General features: G+C 43.1%; 1 protein-coding gene across 1 annotated transcript in view; it reads left to right on the forward strand.

Annotated features, from left to right (window-relative positions):
• Positions 1–14875, forward strand: part of col8a2 (collagen, type VIII, alpha 2) — a 45025-nt gene extending 30150 nt beyond the window's left edge. Inside the window, exons 2-3 of the mRNA XM_084563386.1 lie at positions 7129–7320; positions 9666–14875. Of these exons, the coding sequence (XP_084419512.1) occupies positions 7158–7320; positions 9666–11569 (2067 nt within the window). The 5' untranslated portion in view covers positions 7129–7157 and the 3' untranslated portion in view covers positions 11570–14875. The remainder of the gene's footprint in view (positions 1–7128; positions 7321–9665) is intronic.
• Positions 14876–15006: the final 131 nt, after the last annotated feature.

Raw genomic sequence — 15006 nt, forward strand, 5'->3', positions numbered from 1 at the left:
ACGGAACGACCAGTCTGATTTACAGGAAATTGTATCACTGGGTGTCCCCGAAATTATAATTCTGAGGCGAGGTTGTCTCCACAGCCTCTAACGTACGCATTTCCTTTACGGTTACATATTCCAGTCCATAAATCTCTATATTTTCACATGATGAAAAAATATTATCAAGGTAGTAATGCCATTTTCTTGTAAGAGTGGAAGTGTGCTTTCAGTGGCTTGTTCTGCTGCACTGACAAGCAGAACATTTATTGCTCTGGAAAGGTGGAAGCAGATCTCAACCTTTATGAGAGTTTTGTATTTTTTCTTTGCTCCTTCCTCTCGATTACCTAATCTGGCGCTCCTGTTGAGTTTAGGTGCAGCAGCGGGGCAAGCAGAAAGGTTTAGCTGTCTGCATCTGCCTAAAGACTTTTATCACAGCCAGTCCCCCTGTAACCCGCTTCCTGTCAGGTGTTTTTAAAAAATCTCCCTCTGCTTTATCACAATCATCAGCAGGGGGTCAGCCGCTGTAATGGACACCGGTTTCTGCTTGGAGCCGGGGAGCAAATAAAGGTCTCCTATAAATCTCACACGCAACTGTACATGTGTGAGGTCCTGCAGTTTAATAATTCCATGACTAATTAACCTCACTTTCACTGCTTCACCTTTTCTACCTAAGCACACGCACGCACAGACCCCGTTCATATGCACAATACATCACCCCTGTTTTATGATTAGCCTGTCTGCTTCTGCACTTAGATACACACCCAGGGGTATTAAACATGTTCCTCTGAATGAAGTCATCAAGAAATGAAAACCCTCCTTCTGACCTCTTCGCTCCTTTCCCCTCTCCCGCTACCTGTCTCTCTCCCCACGCTTAACACGACCTACACCCTCCGTTTCCTCTAACTCTTACTTGTTCCCTCTTTAACCACTCCATCAACATAAACTGACCCCTCTCTGAACGCCTCCAGGCTCTATTCTCACCCGCCCTCAACCTTCGGGGATGTTAGGAAAACACATCCCCGCTCCGCAGGTACCATTTCCTTGAATTGATGAGGCTCGTCTTTTGTCCTCCATCTCCTTTTTCTTTATGAGTTTTTTCCCCTTCCTGAAGCAAAGCGAGGCCTTTTTCACTCCCGTCTTCAGATCACGCTGTAATAGATGGCCGTCTTCTATTGAGTTTCCTCCCACAAAAGACAAAAATGGGAATCCTCAGAAGACAACAAGCAACAAGACAGATGGCAGACAAGCAGGTGTGATAGAAAACAATACGTGTGTGCACCTGTGCACTCTTTGTGTCAACTGCAGGGCATACATTGGCTATATCATCATTACTACTACCAAGAGAGGAAAGGATATAGGATGCCTGTGTGTCAACGGCTTCCTAAGGGGTCTGATTCAGTGCGTCTGTATATTGCAGACCTTTGTGCTCACAACTCAGCTTTTGAACACTTTCATGTACATGGATGCAGGCTTCCCACTTTTTTTTGGTGACGCTGACCATGAGTTGTATAAAGATGCATTATCTGAAGGTAGGAAGACCTACAGAAAGTTGAAGTGGCGGTGTTGGTTCCATCAACACACACAGCTTCCAGACAAGAGACTGGGGTTTGATTCCTGCGGTTCGTTGGCTTCATTTTTCAGGCAGCTGTGGCTCAGGTGGTAGAGTTTGTTGTCCACTGATTGCAGGGTTGGCTGTTTAATCCCTGGCCAACTGAAGGCTGGCCAAAGTGTCCTTGGGAAAGACATTGAACTCCCAAATTTCTCCCAAAAACAGGTGAGCACTTTGTGTATACGCTTCTGGCATTGGTGTGTGTGTCATTTGGAAACAGTGTAGAGGCGCAAAATACACTCATCAGCCGGTAGGGGAGTCTTTGGGTCCTATGGGTTGAGGGGAAGGGCCTCTATGGGTCAGGTTTGCTCCAGAGCATCCCGCAGATACTTGATCAGTTTGAGGTACGGGGAGTTTGGAAGCCCAGTCAACAACTTGAACTGTTCACGTTATCTGAGTTGTTCCTAAGCAGTTTTTGTGGTGTGGAAGGCCGGATTGTCCTGCTGTGGATGGCTGCTGCCATTACGGAGTGATGGGGTGGGGGTACCTGGTCAGCAACAATGTTTAGGTGGGTGGAATGTGTCTAACTAACTAATGTATACCAAAACCCGATTTCTTAGGAGAACATTGCATTGCATCAAAATTATTTGTTATTTCCTTTACCTGCCATTGGTTTTAATGTTGTGGCTCATCAGTGTAAGTGCAGATCATTCCCCATTCTCTATTTTCTCCCTACTTGTCCCCACTTGTTTTATTTCTGATGGGACCAGCTGCAGACCAGCTGGTCAAATACATGTAACTTACAACTTACAATATTTCAAGTGACTCTTCTACACTTTACTAAGGATTCAGTGGAAGTAAGAGAACATTGGAGCTCTTATTGTGGCGGGACAGTTTTTCATGAGAAGCAACCAAACAGGAACTTCAGTACTCTTTCCAGCTGGTGGCAACCTAAGTAACAGATGTTAATGCCTCATCATATATGCATTAGCTTCGCGGTCGCTTTTATACACGCACACATGGTCGCGTTATGTGAGCGGCTGCACTGTTCCCCAGAATGTTTATTTGCACTGTGCTGAGTAATTCAATGTGCGTTCAAAGGCACCAGAAAGGGTGACCAGTACTCAATATTATGCTGCACGCTGACACCTCAATGTGCCGCACAGGCTGATGGAGGCATTACCTCATTCAGAAGAAGGTGATTCTTTACATAAAACCCCTACGTGCTCAATTTCTTCACCCCCTCCCTCTCAAACACACACACTTTCAGACTCAACAAGAGCTGTGTTGTGTAACTGCTGTGCTCACTTTCTCCTCTGTCTTTACCTCAATCTCTTGTGTATGTACAATACAAGGTAGAGTTTTCCTGACACCTGCAAGACCATGTCTTTCACTAGAAGTCTGTATAATCCGTTAATACTCACAGGTCTAGACTACAGATTGAATAATAAACCACAAATGTGTGAACTTAATTTGTAAAGTGTCAAATTTCTTTCTCTCTAGTGCTTGGAGTTAATTCTCTTTGTGAAAGTTTGCAACATTTGCTTTGTAAATTCACACAAAGGAAGATGGCTGCGGTTGACTAAATGCTGGCCAGCCATGGAAGTTCATGGTTGGAGCTAGGAGCAGTTATGGTCATGGTTGTGGCCAAGGTTTGTCAGAACTGGATGAATCAGCGAAAAAATTTGGTCAGGTTTTAAGTGCAGTTCTCTGTGGTCGTAACCAAACTATTTAACCACCACGGACCTCGGCTGGTGTTGAACCATTTGGTGTTTTCCTAAAAACTGGCATTACACTGTACATGATGTTGAAGTGATGATTCCTCCACTCAAGCAGCGGCTCGAATGTTCACCACAAAAACAACCGCCTCCTCTTCCCTGCATGACATCGAACCCTCACACTCGGTGTACCTATAATCTCTCTGTGGCACGTGGTTTAGGAAACGTCTGGCAGTCTGGATCCACACATGTAGAGCTTCAGGGAAATGGAGGCAGAGCACCTTTAAACCTCACCTCCCCAGCGCTGTTGATTTCATTAGCAGGCAGACGGAGAAGTGTGTGCTTGGCTTACACTCTGCAGGGTTGTCTGTGTCTCTTCTGCTTGTCTGAGGAGGCCACTTGAGATGCTGCTGAATTTCGGGTTTGGAAGCCGTTGAGCCTGCTTTGGAAGCCTTCGCAGATTTGGGTTCTGTTTAAGTGCCATCCAACACATGTTCGAGAGAGGTGACGACTGCAAGCTTCAGATTACCATCAGATCCGAGAGGTTTACTGTAAGTGAGGAAATGGGATGTCTGTCTATGCTCCTTGTGTGCACTCTCCCACACAAACACAATGACATTTTGTTAAAAGCACCGCAGGATTAGCAAAAGCAGTTTCAATCGGATGGTTTATTCATAGAAGTTAACAAAAAACTGGGTCTCAAGCTTTCTTGAGTAATTTAACAAGTTAAATAGGACATTTTGTACAATACAATACTACGTCAACAAAATGTATATTTATGGTCATATTCGAATGTGTGTCATCTGGATTTCATAATTATTTTATTAAGTCACAATTATGAGTTGTAGAAGTTTACATTAAAAGATAAGACCTACCTTTTCTCCTATTTTTTCTGAAGGCAGTGTGCATCCGTATAACAACTGCAAAGATTCAAAAAACAGAAACATGGAAGACCACAAAACATAGATGTAAAACTATACTAAACACAAAACAACTGCAAGGAGTCATAAAACAACTACAAATTAGCACAAAACAACTATAGCAAGAGCAAAATTACAACAGAAAATGTATAAAAACCATTAAAACATGCAAGACAACTATGCTAAATACAAAACAACTACAAAGATTCATAAAACAGCTACAGAGTCATGAGAGACTACAAACTGGTAGAAAAAAAAACCACAGCAGGAAGCTAAGCTACAGCACATAGATATAAAACAGCCAAAAAAGATGCAAAAGAACTTCACTATACACAAAACAACTACAACGATTAACAAAAAACAAATACAAAGATTCATTAAACAACTACAAAGAGTCACAAACCGGCTACAAACTGGCATAAATCAACTACAGTGAGATGCAAAACTACAATATGTTCATGTAAAAGATCAATTTTGTTTTTTACAAAGATTAAAAAAACAACTGCAAAGAGTCATAAACCGACTACAAACTGACAAAAAAAACTATTACAATCACATGCAAAATATAACAAGTTGATATAAAACAGCCAAAACCGATGAAAAGGAACTACACTATACACAGAACAACCTCAAAGATACAAAAAAACAACAACAATGAGTCAAGAATCAACAACAGTGACATGCAAATCTACAACAACTAGTACGACAAGAAAAACGACCAAAAAAGGATGCACAACTGCAACAAAACACAAACGACTACTGGAAGTGATGCCTATCAGATGTCTAACAGTGTTTTGTCTTTTACGTGGTCAGACTCCATTATTTCTTCATCAGCGGTACTTTTCTCTTCTGCTGTTCCTTTCATTGTGTATTTTTGGTTCTGTTACTTTAATGTGTGCAGTGATTTTCATCAGTTCAATCTGTTTTATATAAAACGTCACTCAGCCTGCCAGACGAAGCTTTTTCCCTGTAACTTTGGATGCCGCTCATGTTTAATAACCGAAGGAGGCTTTGATTCATCATTAGCTCTTCTCCCCTTTCAGACTCGGAGTGTGTTTTCAGTGGATTTTATGAGAAAATGGGCAAAAAGTTAACGAGTATTTTCAGGACACCCTGCATAAGCACTTACCAGAGGTGTGTCGAGTTCTCATGCATACCACGAGTGTGTTCTTGGTTATGTGGGTGTTCTTGTGTGCGAGCCCGGGTCCAGCAGTGGTTCGTGATGGCCAGCCGGAGTGGATTGCGTGAGATTTTACTTTTTTTTTTTTTCGTCTGCAGAGCTTTTCAAACAAAAACATTTGATAAACAGACTGTGGAAGTCTGCGAACCGGCCGTCTGTGGCTGATCCCCGTTCTTGCACAGCTTCTGTGTTTGAGTTGTGTGTCGCTCCGGTTGTTGATCGGGTTTGACGCCTGCAGAATGGTGGGCATCCAGAACCGCCTGTTAAATTACGTCTGCACCGAAACCACAGACCCCCATACCAGACGAGCTTCCCTGCCAGCCAGCCAGAAAGTCGGCCAACCACCAAAACACTGTCCTACCAAAGCCTTTCCCTCTTTCTCCTGTTTATTTCTCTTAACATCTTTGTCTTTTCCTTTTTCATTTTTTTTCATAGATTAGGCTTCAAAAAATTTCAGCCTCACAAAAACATACAGCAGCATAAACAAGCAAAAACCACAGACACGCATAGTTATGACTAATCACAAAAACGCTTTGGTGAATGGCTTTAAAACAAGAATTCAGCTATCTAGCTTTGCGGTCACTAAACAATCACAGACAACAGCAAGAGCAAAGCTGTAAATCAGGCCTAAACTCGGCACATATGGTGGCAATGAACACACCTTTTTCTAAGTACTGGTGATTTAACGTCAGCTATGAGCTTCCAGATTGCTCCCAATCCTGCTGCCAATTAACGGCATTGTTTAATGTGATGTAATTTTCAAATTAGCAAATGTCAACTCTTGTTCGGGTAACTTCTCAGAATAAACCTGAATAAAGCATGAACACTCGTCTTACTATTGAGATCTAAACTGACTCCGTATCGGCGGAGAGGGATGCATGCAAGTATTTTATTTGATTAGATGCAAGGTGCTGCCGCCGTGCATAGATTGAGAGCTTAATATTATTTGAGAAATGTCTAGAGTGGCACTTAATGCTGCTTTAAATCAATGACCCAGAGTAAGTATGAGGTAATTGCCAGATATTAAAGTGTATGTCTTATCTGCCTCATTTGGTTTGCTTGCCTTGCAACCTTGATAGCAGGTTAATGAGGGGGTGAAAGCCTTGGAGCATATAGTTTTCCAAGGCTATGCAATACATTCTCCAGTCGTTTCATGCTTAATGAAAGCATGTTTGGCATTTAAAAGTGAGCAGCCCCATCCTGAAACCGCATGTTGCATCCGACATCATCGCGAAATATCTCCTGACAGTCGTCTGTCCAAAAATGCAATTCATGGCAATTCATTCCGTTGTCACACATCATTTCTCCGATTAAAGCCAAGCCCTGCATGTGATACGCAAACACGCTGGCTGTCCTCTGGCGGTTTCTTGCTTGCACCTGACCATGGGTGTGAAAATATTTGGCAGAGGGCTATGTGGTCACTTCTTCCCGGAGTAAATTAAAGTCAACAGAAATGCCTGTCACAGTTACTAGGAGCCATCTAGACCAAATACCGCTGAAGCCAAGCGCTAACCGCATGCTGTACCTGACAGCAGGGGGCTACATAAGCAATTAGCAAGCATAAGCTAGATTTATCTGTTTGCATCTCGTCTTTTTCCTTGAGATTCCTTGAATGAATTCAGCAGTAAATTCCTGTGAATGTGTGGTATTGCATGGTGTTAAGTAATGTGCTCTAAAGAGTGAGATTTCAAACTTACACCACTGTGGTTTCATAGCCCATTATCACTGTGGGTGTAAAAGGCTCTAAAGTTTAATATCTTCTCTTTCTGTTCTTTTCAGTTCTTTGCGTGTGATACCTGAAGCCTGGGATGCTGGTGACCATGCTGTTGGCTCCTGTCTGTGTGCTACTGATGCTCGGGGGGCGTGCTCTTGCTGGAGGCTACGCCCCCATACCCCACATGAAGTACATGCAGCCCATGATGAAAGGGCCTATTGGACCTCCGTTTCGAGAGGGCAAGGGACATTATGTTGGTGAGTAGTCGCTGTGGGTGTACAGTATGTGTTGCTTTTGCTCTTCGTACACTGTTCAGCAACTCTGCAGGGTAATTGCTCTGCTCACACTTCACTGGAAGCATGGATAACAGTCACTTTAAAGGGATTCAATAAGGTTTAACACTGTGTCTCGCATACATGCATACCTACACCCAGCAGGCCCTCAGCTGGGGCCTAATGGAGGCCTGATTGCCCACTGTTTGCTGAACTCCACATGGCACGTTGCTCCTCTCGCCATCTGGATGCTGTTACCCCACTATTTATTGCATATTCCTCAGGAGAGAGTGTGAAGGAAATCAGAATAGATTAAATAAAAGCCCCAGGCAAGGGAACCAGGAAAAGGAGGTGGTGGGAATCATTCTGTGAAATGTGTCCGCTGTCACCGCCTTCATTATCAAATCTGCTCTAGATCATATGAGATGTGCCTTGTACTATCAGAGACCCCTTTCTTCAAAGCAAAATGCACTGCTGTCATAAAATGATGTTTGGCACGGAAATATTCGAGTTGGATTCAGACAAACGAAATCTCTCAGAAACATAAAAGACCAGCTGGAAGAGTGCAACCAATCTAAAGCCATGCTCTCCGTAAATGGGATTGCAATGAGTGTGGAAGACGTTCATGCATCAGACTTGAAAGAGCAAGGCTAATGCGTGCGGCTCACATTGGATGCAATGGTTTTGCTGCCACTTACTGGTCACATTTCTGCACTGCATCACCTCTGAAATGACTGATCAGAACTCTGCTCACTGAAAGGAACCATCTGGAAACTCAGCATTCACTACATGTCTTTGCTTCTTCAGTTCAAATGTATTAGAAAGCACAACTTAAATATTTCAATCCTGGAGAGTATTTCAGCAAGTAAAAAAAAAAGCAATTGCACTTTGTCAAATGTGAAACACCTAATTTCTCCATTGTTGTTGATACATCAAAGTAGCAACCTTACGATTTTCATGACAATGAATTTCTTTTTAATCACAATCTGTTACCAAATGCTGATTGAACCTTTGACCAAATGATTAAATTAGACGACAATCCTTGCATTTACAGTATTCAAAACCGGGTGTTGAGACGCAGGGCAAAGGGTACTTTACCCTGATGATGGCACCTGGCGTAGATAAACTCCAAATTCTTCTTAAGATAATGTGGTTATCTATGTGGTTTGTTCACCATTTTCTGACCGCTTATGTTCAACCGGTTGGATGATAATAGCAATAGAGGTGGTGGGTTAGCCTGAATAATAATAAGAATGCACACAACCACCAAAACAATAAAATTATCATTATCATAGCTGAACTAGTGTTAGTGAACTCGTGTAGTGCTGCATGTCTCATTAACTGCCACTAGGGGGCGATAGTGGCCCATGGTTACCCTGGCAGTGCAAAGAAAGGGAATGATTTTGAAGTTCTTCCCCCTAAGAAATTTCTGTGACAAACAGCAGCTAGCAGTTTACTATATTATATGAGCCAATCCCCTGTTTGAGAGGCCCCGTATCACTTGAAGATTTCTTAGGAGGTAATATCTACACAACAAAAGGTCCCAACCAGCTTGGATTGTCTTCGCAATTTCAGGGCAGTGTGCCAGAACAGTGGTTGTTTCCTGGCTGATTTGAACACTACATTTTTCAAAATATGCTATGGATATTTGACATGTGTGCGGCAAAATAATAAGATAAGCTGGCCTTGAAGAGTAATACACAGGTATTACTCTTCAAGGCGGAACAATCTCAAACAGGTTATTTTCCTGTTCACCAGACCTGTGTTTCTGTTCTGTGGGCCTGGATGTATTACGCTCCACTATGCCAGGATAGAATAATGATAATTTATAACATTTAGCAAACATTTTAGTTTAGTTTCCATGTGTTACACAATCAAAGGAATCTCAAACCTGATATGACCTCCAAGTTAGTCAGTTAGGAAAACAGAAAAGTTAAACCTTGCTGAAATATGTCAATACATAACAACTGTTGAGTTCAGAAACATATACAGTGCTATATTTAGATCAGATTTGTGACCTGGCCAGAATGTACTCTGCCTTCTGTTCAGTCTGTGCTTGGGTAATATTTAACCACTCCATGAGCACATTAAGAGAACTGATCAGTTTCCATGTTTTCATTTGAAATGACAGTTTAAATATTTATTTTCCCAGATAAAGATGTAAGTTCTTGTCTTTTCAACATATTTCTTGTCATAGTTTTTGGCCTTTTGCAGTGGATGTGTATCTTAACAGACATGTATTTTCTTTTTTTTCTTTTCTTTTTGGAATGCCTTGCCAGCTTTTATATTTACTGTCTGCAATACTAATAACTCTATCACCTTTCTTCTAGATATGCCACCCATGATGGAAGTGAAAGGGGAACCAGGCCCCCAGGGGAAACCCGGACCAAGAGGCCCTCCTGGGCCACCAGGACTTCCAGGAAAACCTGGACTGGGCAAGCCAGGTCTCAATGGCCAGCCAGGGCCTCAGGGGCCTCCCGGCTTTCCAGGAATTGGTAAACCAGGACTTCCAGGTCTCCCTGGAAAGCTTGGGCCAAAGGGGATGACAGGACTGAATGGTGAGGTTGGCCCTCGTGGTGAGCCAGGTCCCCGTGGTCCTCCTGGGCAGCCTGGACTCCCTGGTCCTGCAGGTCTGTCTCTGAATGGGAAACCTGGACTTCCAGGTGTCAGAGGCCCCCCTGGGAGCCGTGGTGAACCAGGAATAAAAGGCATTTCTGGTCAACCAGGTGAGCGTGGGCTTAAGGGCGAGAATGGAAATGGGAAGCCAGGGCCTACAGGTATAAGGGGTCCTCCTGGGCTGAAAGGCAGCACAGGACAGCCTGGTCTTCCGGGTATTGGCAAACCAGGACCAAAGGGTTTGCCTGGACTTCCTGGTCTTAAAGGTGATCAAGGACTCCCAGGGGATCTAGGAGAACAAGGACAGCCTGGAGCCCCAGGTTCACAGGGTCTGCCAGGGCCAGCTGGGTTAGGGAAGCCTGGGATAGATGGACTTCCTGGAGCACCGGGTCCACTAGGCCCAAAAGGTGAGCCAGGGCCCAAGGGAGCTTCTGGAATGCCTGGGATTCCTGGCTATGGAAAACCTGGTCTGAGTGGTCCAAAGGGAGAAAGGGGTTATGGTGGATCTCCAGGTCTTCCAGGGGACAAAGGAGAGCAAGGAATGGTGGGCCTCATTGGTGAGCCAGGCCTTGATGGACTGCCAGGAGCGCCAGGACTTCAAGGTCCAATGGGACTCCCAGGAAAACATGGAATGCCTGGACAGAAAGGAGAGCTGGGGCCACAAGGCCCTCCGGGACTGCCTGGCTTTAGAGGTGACCAGGGCCCCAGTGGACCCTATGGAAAACCTGGTATCCCTGGGGAAAAGGGTATCCCTGGGCTTAATGGTCCCATCGGAAAACCTGGACCCAAAGGTGAGGCTGGGCATATTGGCCTACCTGGGAATCCAGGGTTGACAGGATCTCAAGGGCCAAAAGGGGAGCCTGGGTTTATGGGGACTCCAGGCCCCAGGGGGCAGTCAGGTATTCCTGGTCTTCAGGGGCCTATGGGTCCCATGGGCCCACAGGGTGTTCCTGGCCCAAAGGGTGAATCTGGACTTCCAGGGGCTCCAGGGATGGGTAAGTTTGGTGAAAAGGGAGCTATAGGTCCCCAAGGTCCTCCGGGGAAACCAGGCCCTGGTGGGCTTAATGGTAATCCTGGGCCTCCTGGCCCTCCAGGACCCCCTGGGCCTCCAGGAAATGGTCAAACAGTTGTTGCAGGGCCAACAGATTCAGAGTTGGAAGGGGGTGAAGTACCAAGGGACAGGAAGGGGCCTGCATACAGTCAAGTTCCACTCTCTGCCTCAGTAGCGCCAGCCTTCACAGCAATTCTCACCACACCATTCCCTCCATCTGGAATACCAATCAAATTTGACAGGACCCTATACAACGGGCAAAATGCCTACAGCTCTTCTACTGGCATGTTCACGGCTCCTTTATCTGGTGTCTACTACTTTGCGTACCACATGCATGTAAAGGGAACTAGCCTGTGGGTGGCGTTGTACAAGAACAATGTACCAGCCACTTACACCTATGATGAGTACAAGAAAGGCTACATGGACCAGGCGTCTGGTAGTGCCGTCCTGGAGCTGAAGGAGGGTGACCAGGTGTTTGTTCAGATGCCCTCGGATCAGGCGAATGGCCTCTATTCTACCGAGTACATCCACTCCTCCTTCTCAGGATTCCTTCTCTGTCCTACATAACCCTGTCCTTTTCTTAAAAACATGTTCCTGTATTGGCACCTCAGAGCAGCCCTAAACGTAAAATACCTGCAGCCATAATAGTAACACAAACCCATGAAATTCTCAATAGTATTGCCATCATCTTTATCTGTCTCGCCCGCAGCAACATCAGTGAATGAAAACGACAAACTTTGTGAATGACATATGGAAAGTTTTTAAAAGACAGGGGAAGGAATATAATACTGTGTTCTTTATTTCAGTGTCCTTCAAATGTGTGTTTTGGGTTGTATTTTATGTTGGTGTTTTTTAGCTTATAATATTTTAATTATTATTTTGTCATAATTTTATTGTTATTATTTGGTCCTGTCATCATTGTTGTTGTTGTTTCATGGATTCAGACTATTGAGTGCCTTACTTTGTAATGTGCTAGTAACAGACCTTCCCGTGTGACTGCACATCCTGCCCACATGCTCTGACATAAGGACAACATCACCAAACCCCTGGGGGGGGTGATCAGCTCCCTGGCTGCAGTCACGACCCGACCCCCTTGTGCATTATTTAAACCATGAATGGAAATACTGACATAAAGAGCAACAATACAGAACAGAAGGTATATTCATACAATTCCAAAATGAGGCATTTGGTGTTGTAAAACCATTACTTTCACTTGACCTTTCTGGTACTCTAAACAATCACGTTACTGTTAACAGGATTAAATAGTTTTTTTTAGAGTGAGATAAATATTTTGACAATTAGTTGGCAGAAGCACCTGTTGGGCGCTGTTTTTTCGTGTTGCTTTCCATATTTAGTTGCCGGAGATTTCAAAAGATGGGTCTTTCTTTTAATTTACTGAACTTGCAATCCGACCAATCCAAAATGGCCTTACAGTATTAGAATGATCACATCTGAATTGCCCTTTTAAAGAGGATCAACATTACCATGCCTTTTTTGAACCTTCAGGACAATATTAATTAAAATCATATGTATCCATACAGTCAATGTTTACATGTCATAGAACAGATACCGAAAGCAACTTGCAAATGGACATCAAGGACACATGTATATCTGGATCGATGGCCCGTTTCTTTGTATCGATCTGATTTTTTTTTTTCTTTTTCTCATTTGCACTGCAGCTTCCATTACCATGTCGCAGGCATCGTCTTCACATGCTCTGACCGTGACTTCGCTGATTTCTCATGGTATACTACCTATTAATAAATCATAACCATATTCCAAGGGGAGCAATCCGCACTGCTACACTTAGAAAAGCCCCATTCTCACACACCCTACATTTCAAAAACTGTGAGTAGGCTGAAAACTCGATTCTGCTTAGAAAACAGGTGGATTACAGATAAAAATACACCCATTCCGTCCTTCAGTGCCATTTTCCGCATGACTTATGATTGTTGCTGGGCAAATGAAAGCAATTTTGACTCATTTGTAGTTCATAATGCTCATTTGCCAAGCATTGCTGTCAAACAAATAGCCGAATTATTGTGCGTTCAAGAGAGGGTCCATTGCTACAACGACAGGATATTTTGCAACTGAATAATGTCAAACGATACAGCTGGAAATGGAAATCGATTTGCATTTACTCCATAAATGAGTAAAAGGACCGACTGAGGCCTATGGGTTGTGAAATACAGGCTGTGTAATATTTAACAAACCCCTGCCAGATATCTGAGAGGGGTGGTAGGTCAGAGGTGAGATCTGTGTATTTACTAATTTCTGTTGGATGAAGCATTAAAGATACACTCTGTGTATGTGTGGGCCTGTGTGTTCTAGTAGGTGTAGTCTCGTGTCTGTCATTGTGTCAACGTGTGTGTTTGTGTAGCTGTTTCACATTGTCCCCTTGGCATTCAGGCCATGAACACTTCAGCAGAGACAATATTAAACTTGAATGGCGTTACAAAACCTTAGGAAGAGCTCACCGTCCTGTCAGCGTGCCACGACAATTCAGAATCTCACAAGAGGGTTTAACTTTACTAATGATGCAAAGTAAGGGAGCGAGCGATGGAATAGGTGATGAACGTGGCATGGAAAACTAAGAAAAGTAAAACAGGCCATTTTGCATATTGGTCCGATGAATGGAAATAACAGCGTGCAATAATCCTACCAAATCAAAAAAGACAAACTATGACATGTGCAAGATTCAATGGTTGCAGTTCAGGAAGGCGAAAGATAAAGAGGTCTGGGCAAAACTGTTGAGAAAGGTTGGTGCTTATATCACTGTTTGTGTGCCTTTTGTACGTGTCTCAGGTCAGATGGGATTCCAGTCTGACTTACGCCGCCCAAACAATTGTTACACTGAATTATGACTACCTTACACCCTGATGGAGGAATGTCAATGTGGAGGAGGAGGATTGTGCCAAATATTGAGCAGTTAGATTGAATGTATACTGTTTGACTTACTACAGTTTTTAAACCATCTACGGTGCCACATAAACAACAATTCTTCAAGTTGCTCTGGAAAAGCAGTGCGAGGATTAGGCCTAATCAGTATTTTACATCTATGTAATGCACTTAATCTTTCCCTTTGGTCTCATAACACGAACACACCTACAACTGCTATGTATCATTGTTGTTACGTGAGTCTACAAGGCAGTCCGGGGCTCGTTATGTACTGTATGTTGCCTTTTTTTTTATCACCTTTTTCTTGTTTTTCTCTTTTTTGACATATGAAATGGTGATGAGAACTACATGTGGCTATTACTCTCTGTCCTTATGTTTTCATAGACAATGTCACTTGCTTGCTGAGTTTGCCCTGTGTGCAAATCATTTAACAAGTGTCAGTAAGATCCGCGTACCGCCTCAATCACGAATAGTTCTGAAATGTTTTCTGTTTTTCTTACAATTAAAAAAAAGAAAAAGAAAAAAAAAGATTCACAAAAGCCTTGCTTCGGTTCTTAAGGGATATTTGTTTGTTTTCGTTTCAATAAATACAAACGGCCGTTCCCATTTGCACATGAAATTAATGAAGATGTATTTATACATTTATGATAATTTAATAGGGATGCCAAAACCGACCACCGAAGCCTAGAGCAGTTTATATGGTATTTAACGGCATTGATGAGCATTTACAACATGTAGTTAGCATTCTAGAGTTGTTTGTGAAGGATTATTTGTGGACTTTTTATTTTCTATGTGTGTAATGTACAATGTATCAACGTATAGGATTTTTTTTGTCATACAAGGCTATTGCGTGCACTCTATGCAATAGAATTTGGGTATAAAATGCACTCCTTTTGATCGAAAATGTTTGTCTGCTTATACAAAATCTACAGTACTTGATTGTATTGATACCACATCAATAAAAACTTTCTTGTATGTTGGTGTTGAGCTTGAGTTTCTGTCTGCTGTGCAGTCATATTACAAAGAAAATCACATTGGTAGCACCAGAGTAGCTGTAGTAAACAATTTTAATTTTTAAAGCTGTTTATAATGCGCATGTGACGTTG

The sequence above is a fragment of the Chelon labrosus genome, assembly GCF_963514085.1.
Source record: "Chelon labrosus genome assembly, chromosome: 16".
Taxonomy (NCBI): Eukaryota; Metazoa; Chordata; class Actinopteri; order Mugiliformes; family Mugilidae; genus Chelon; species Chelon labrosus.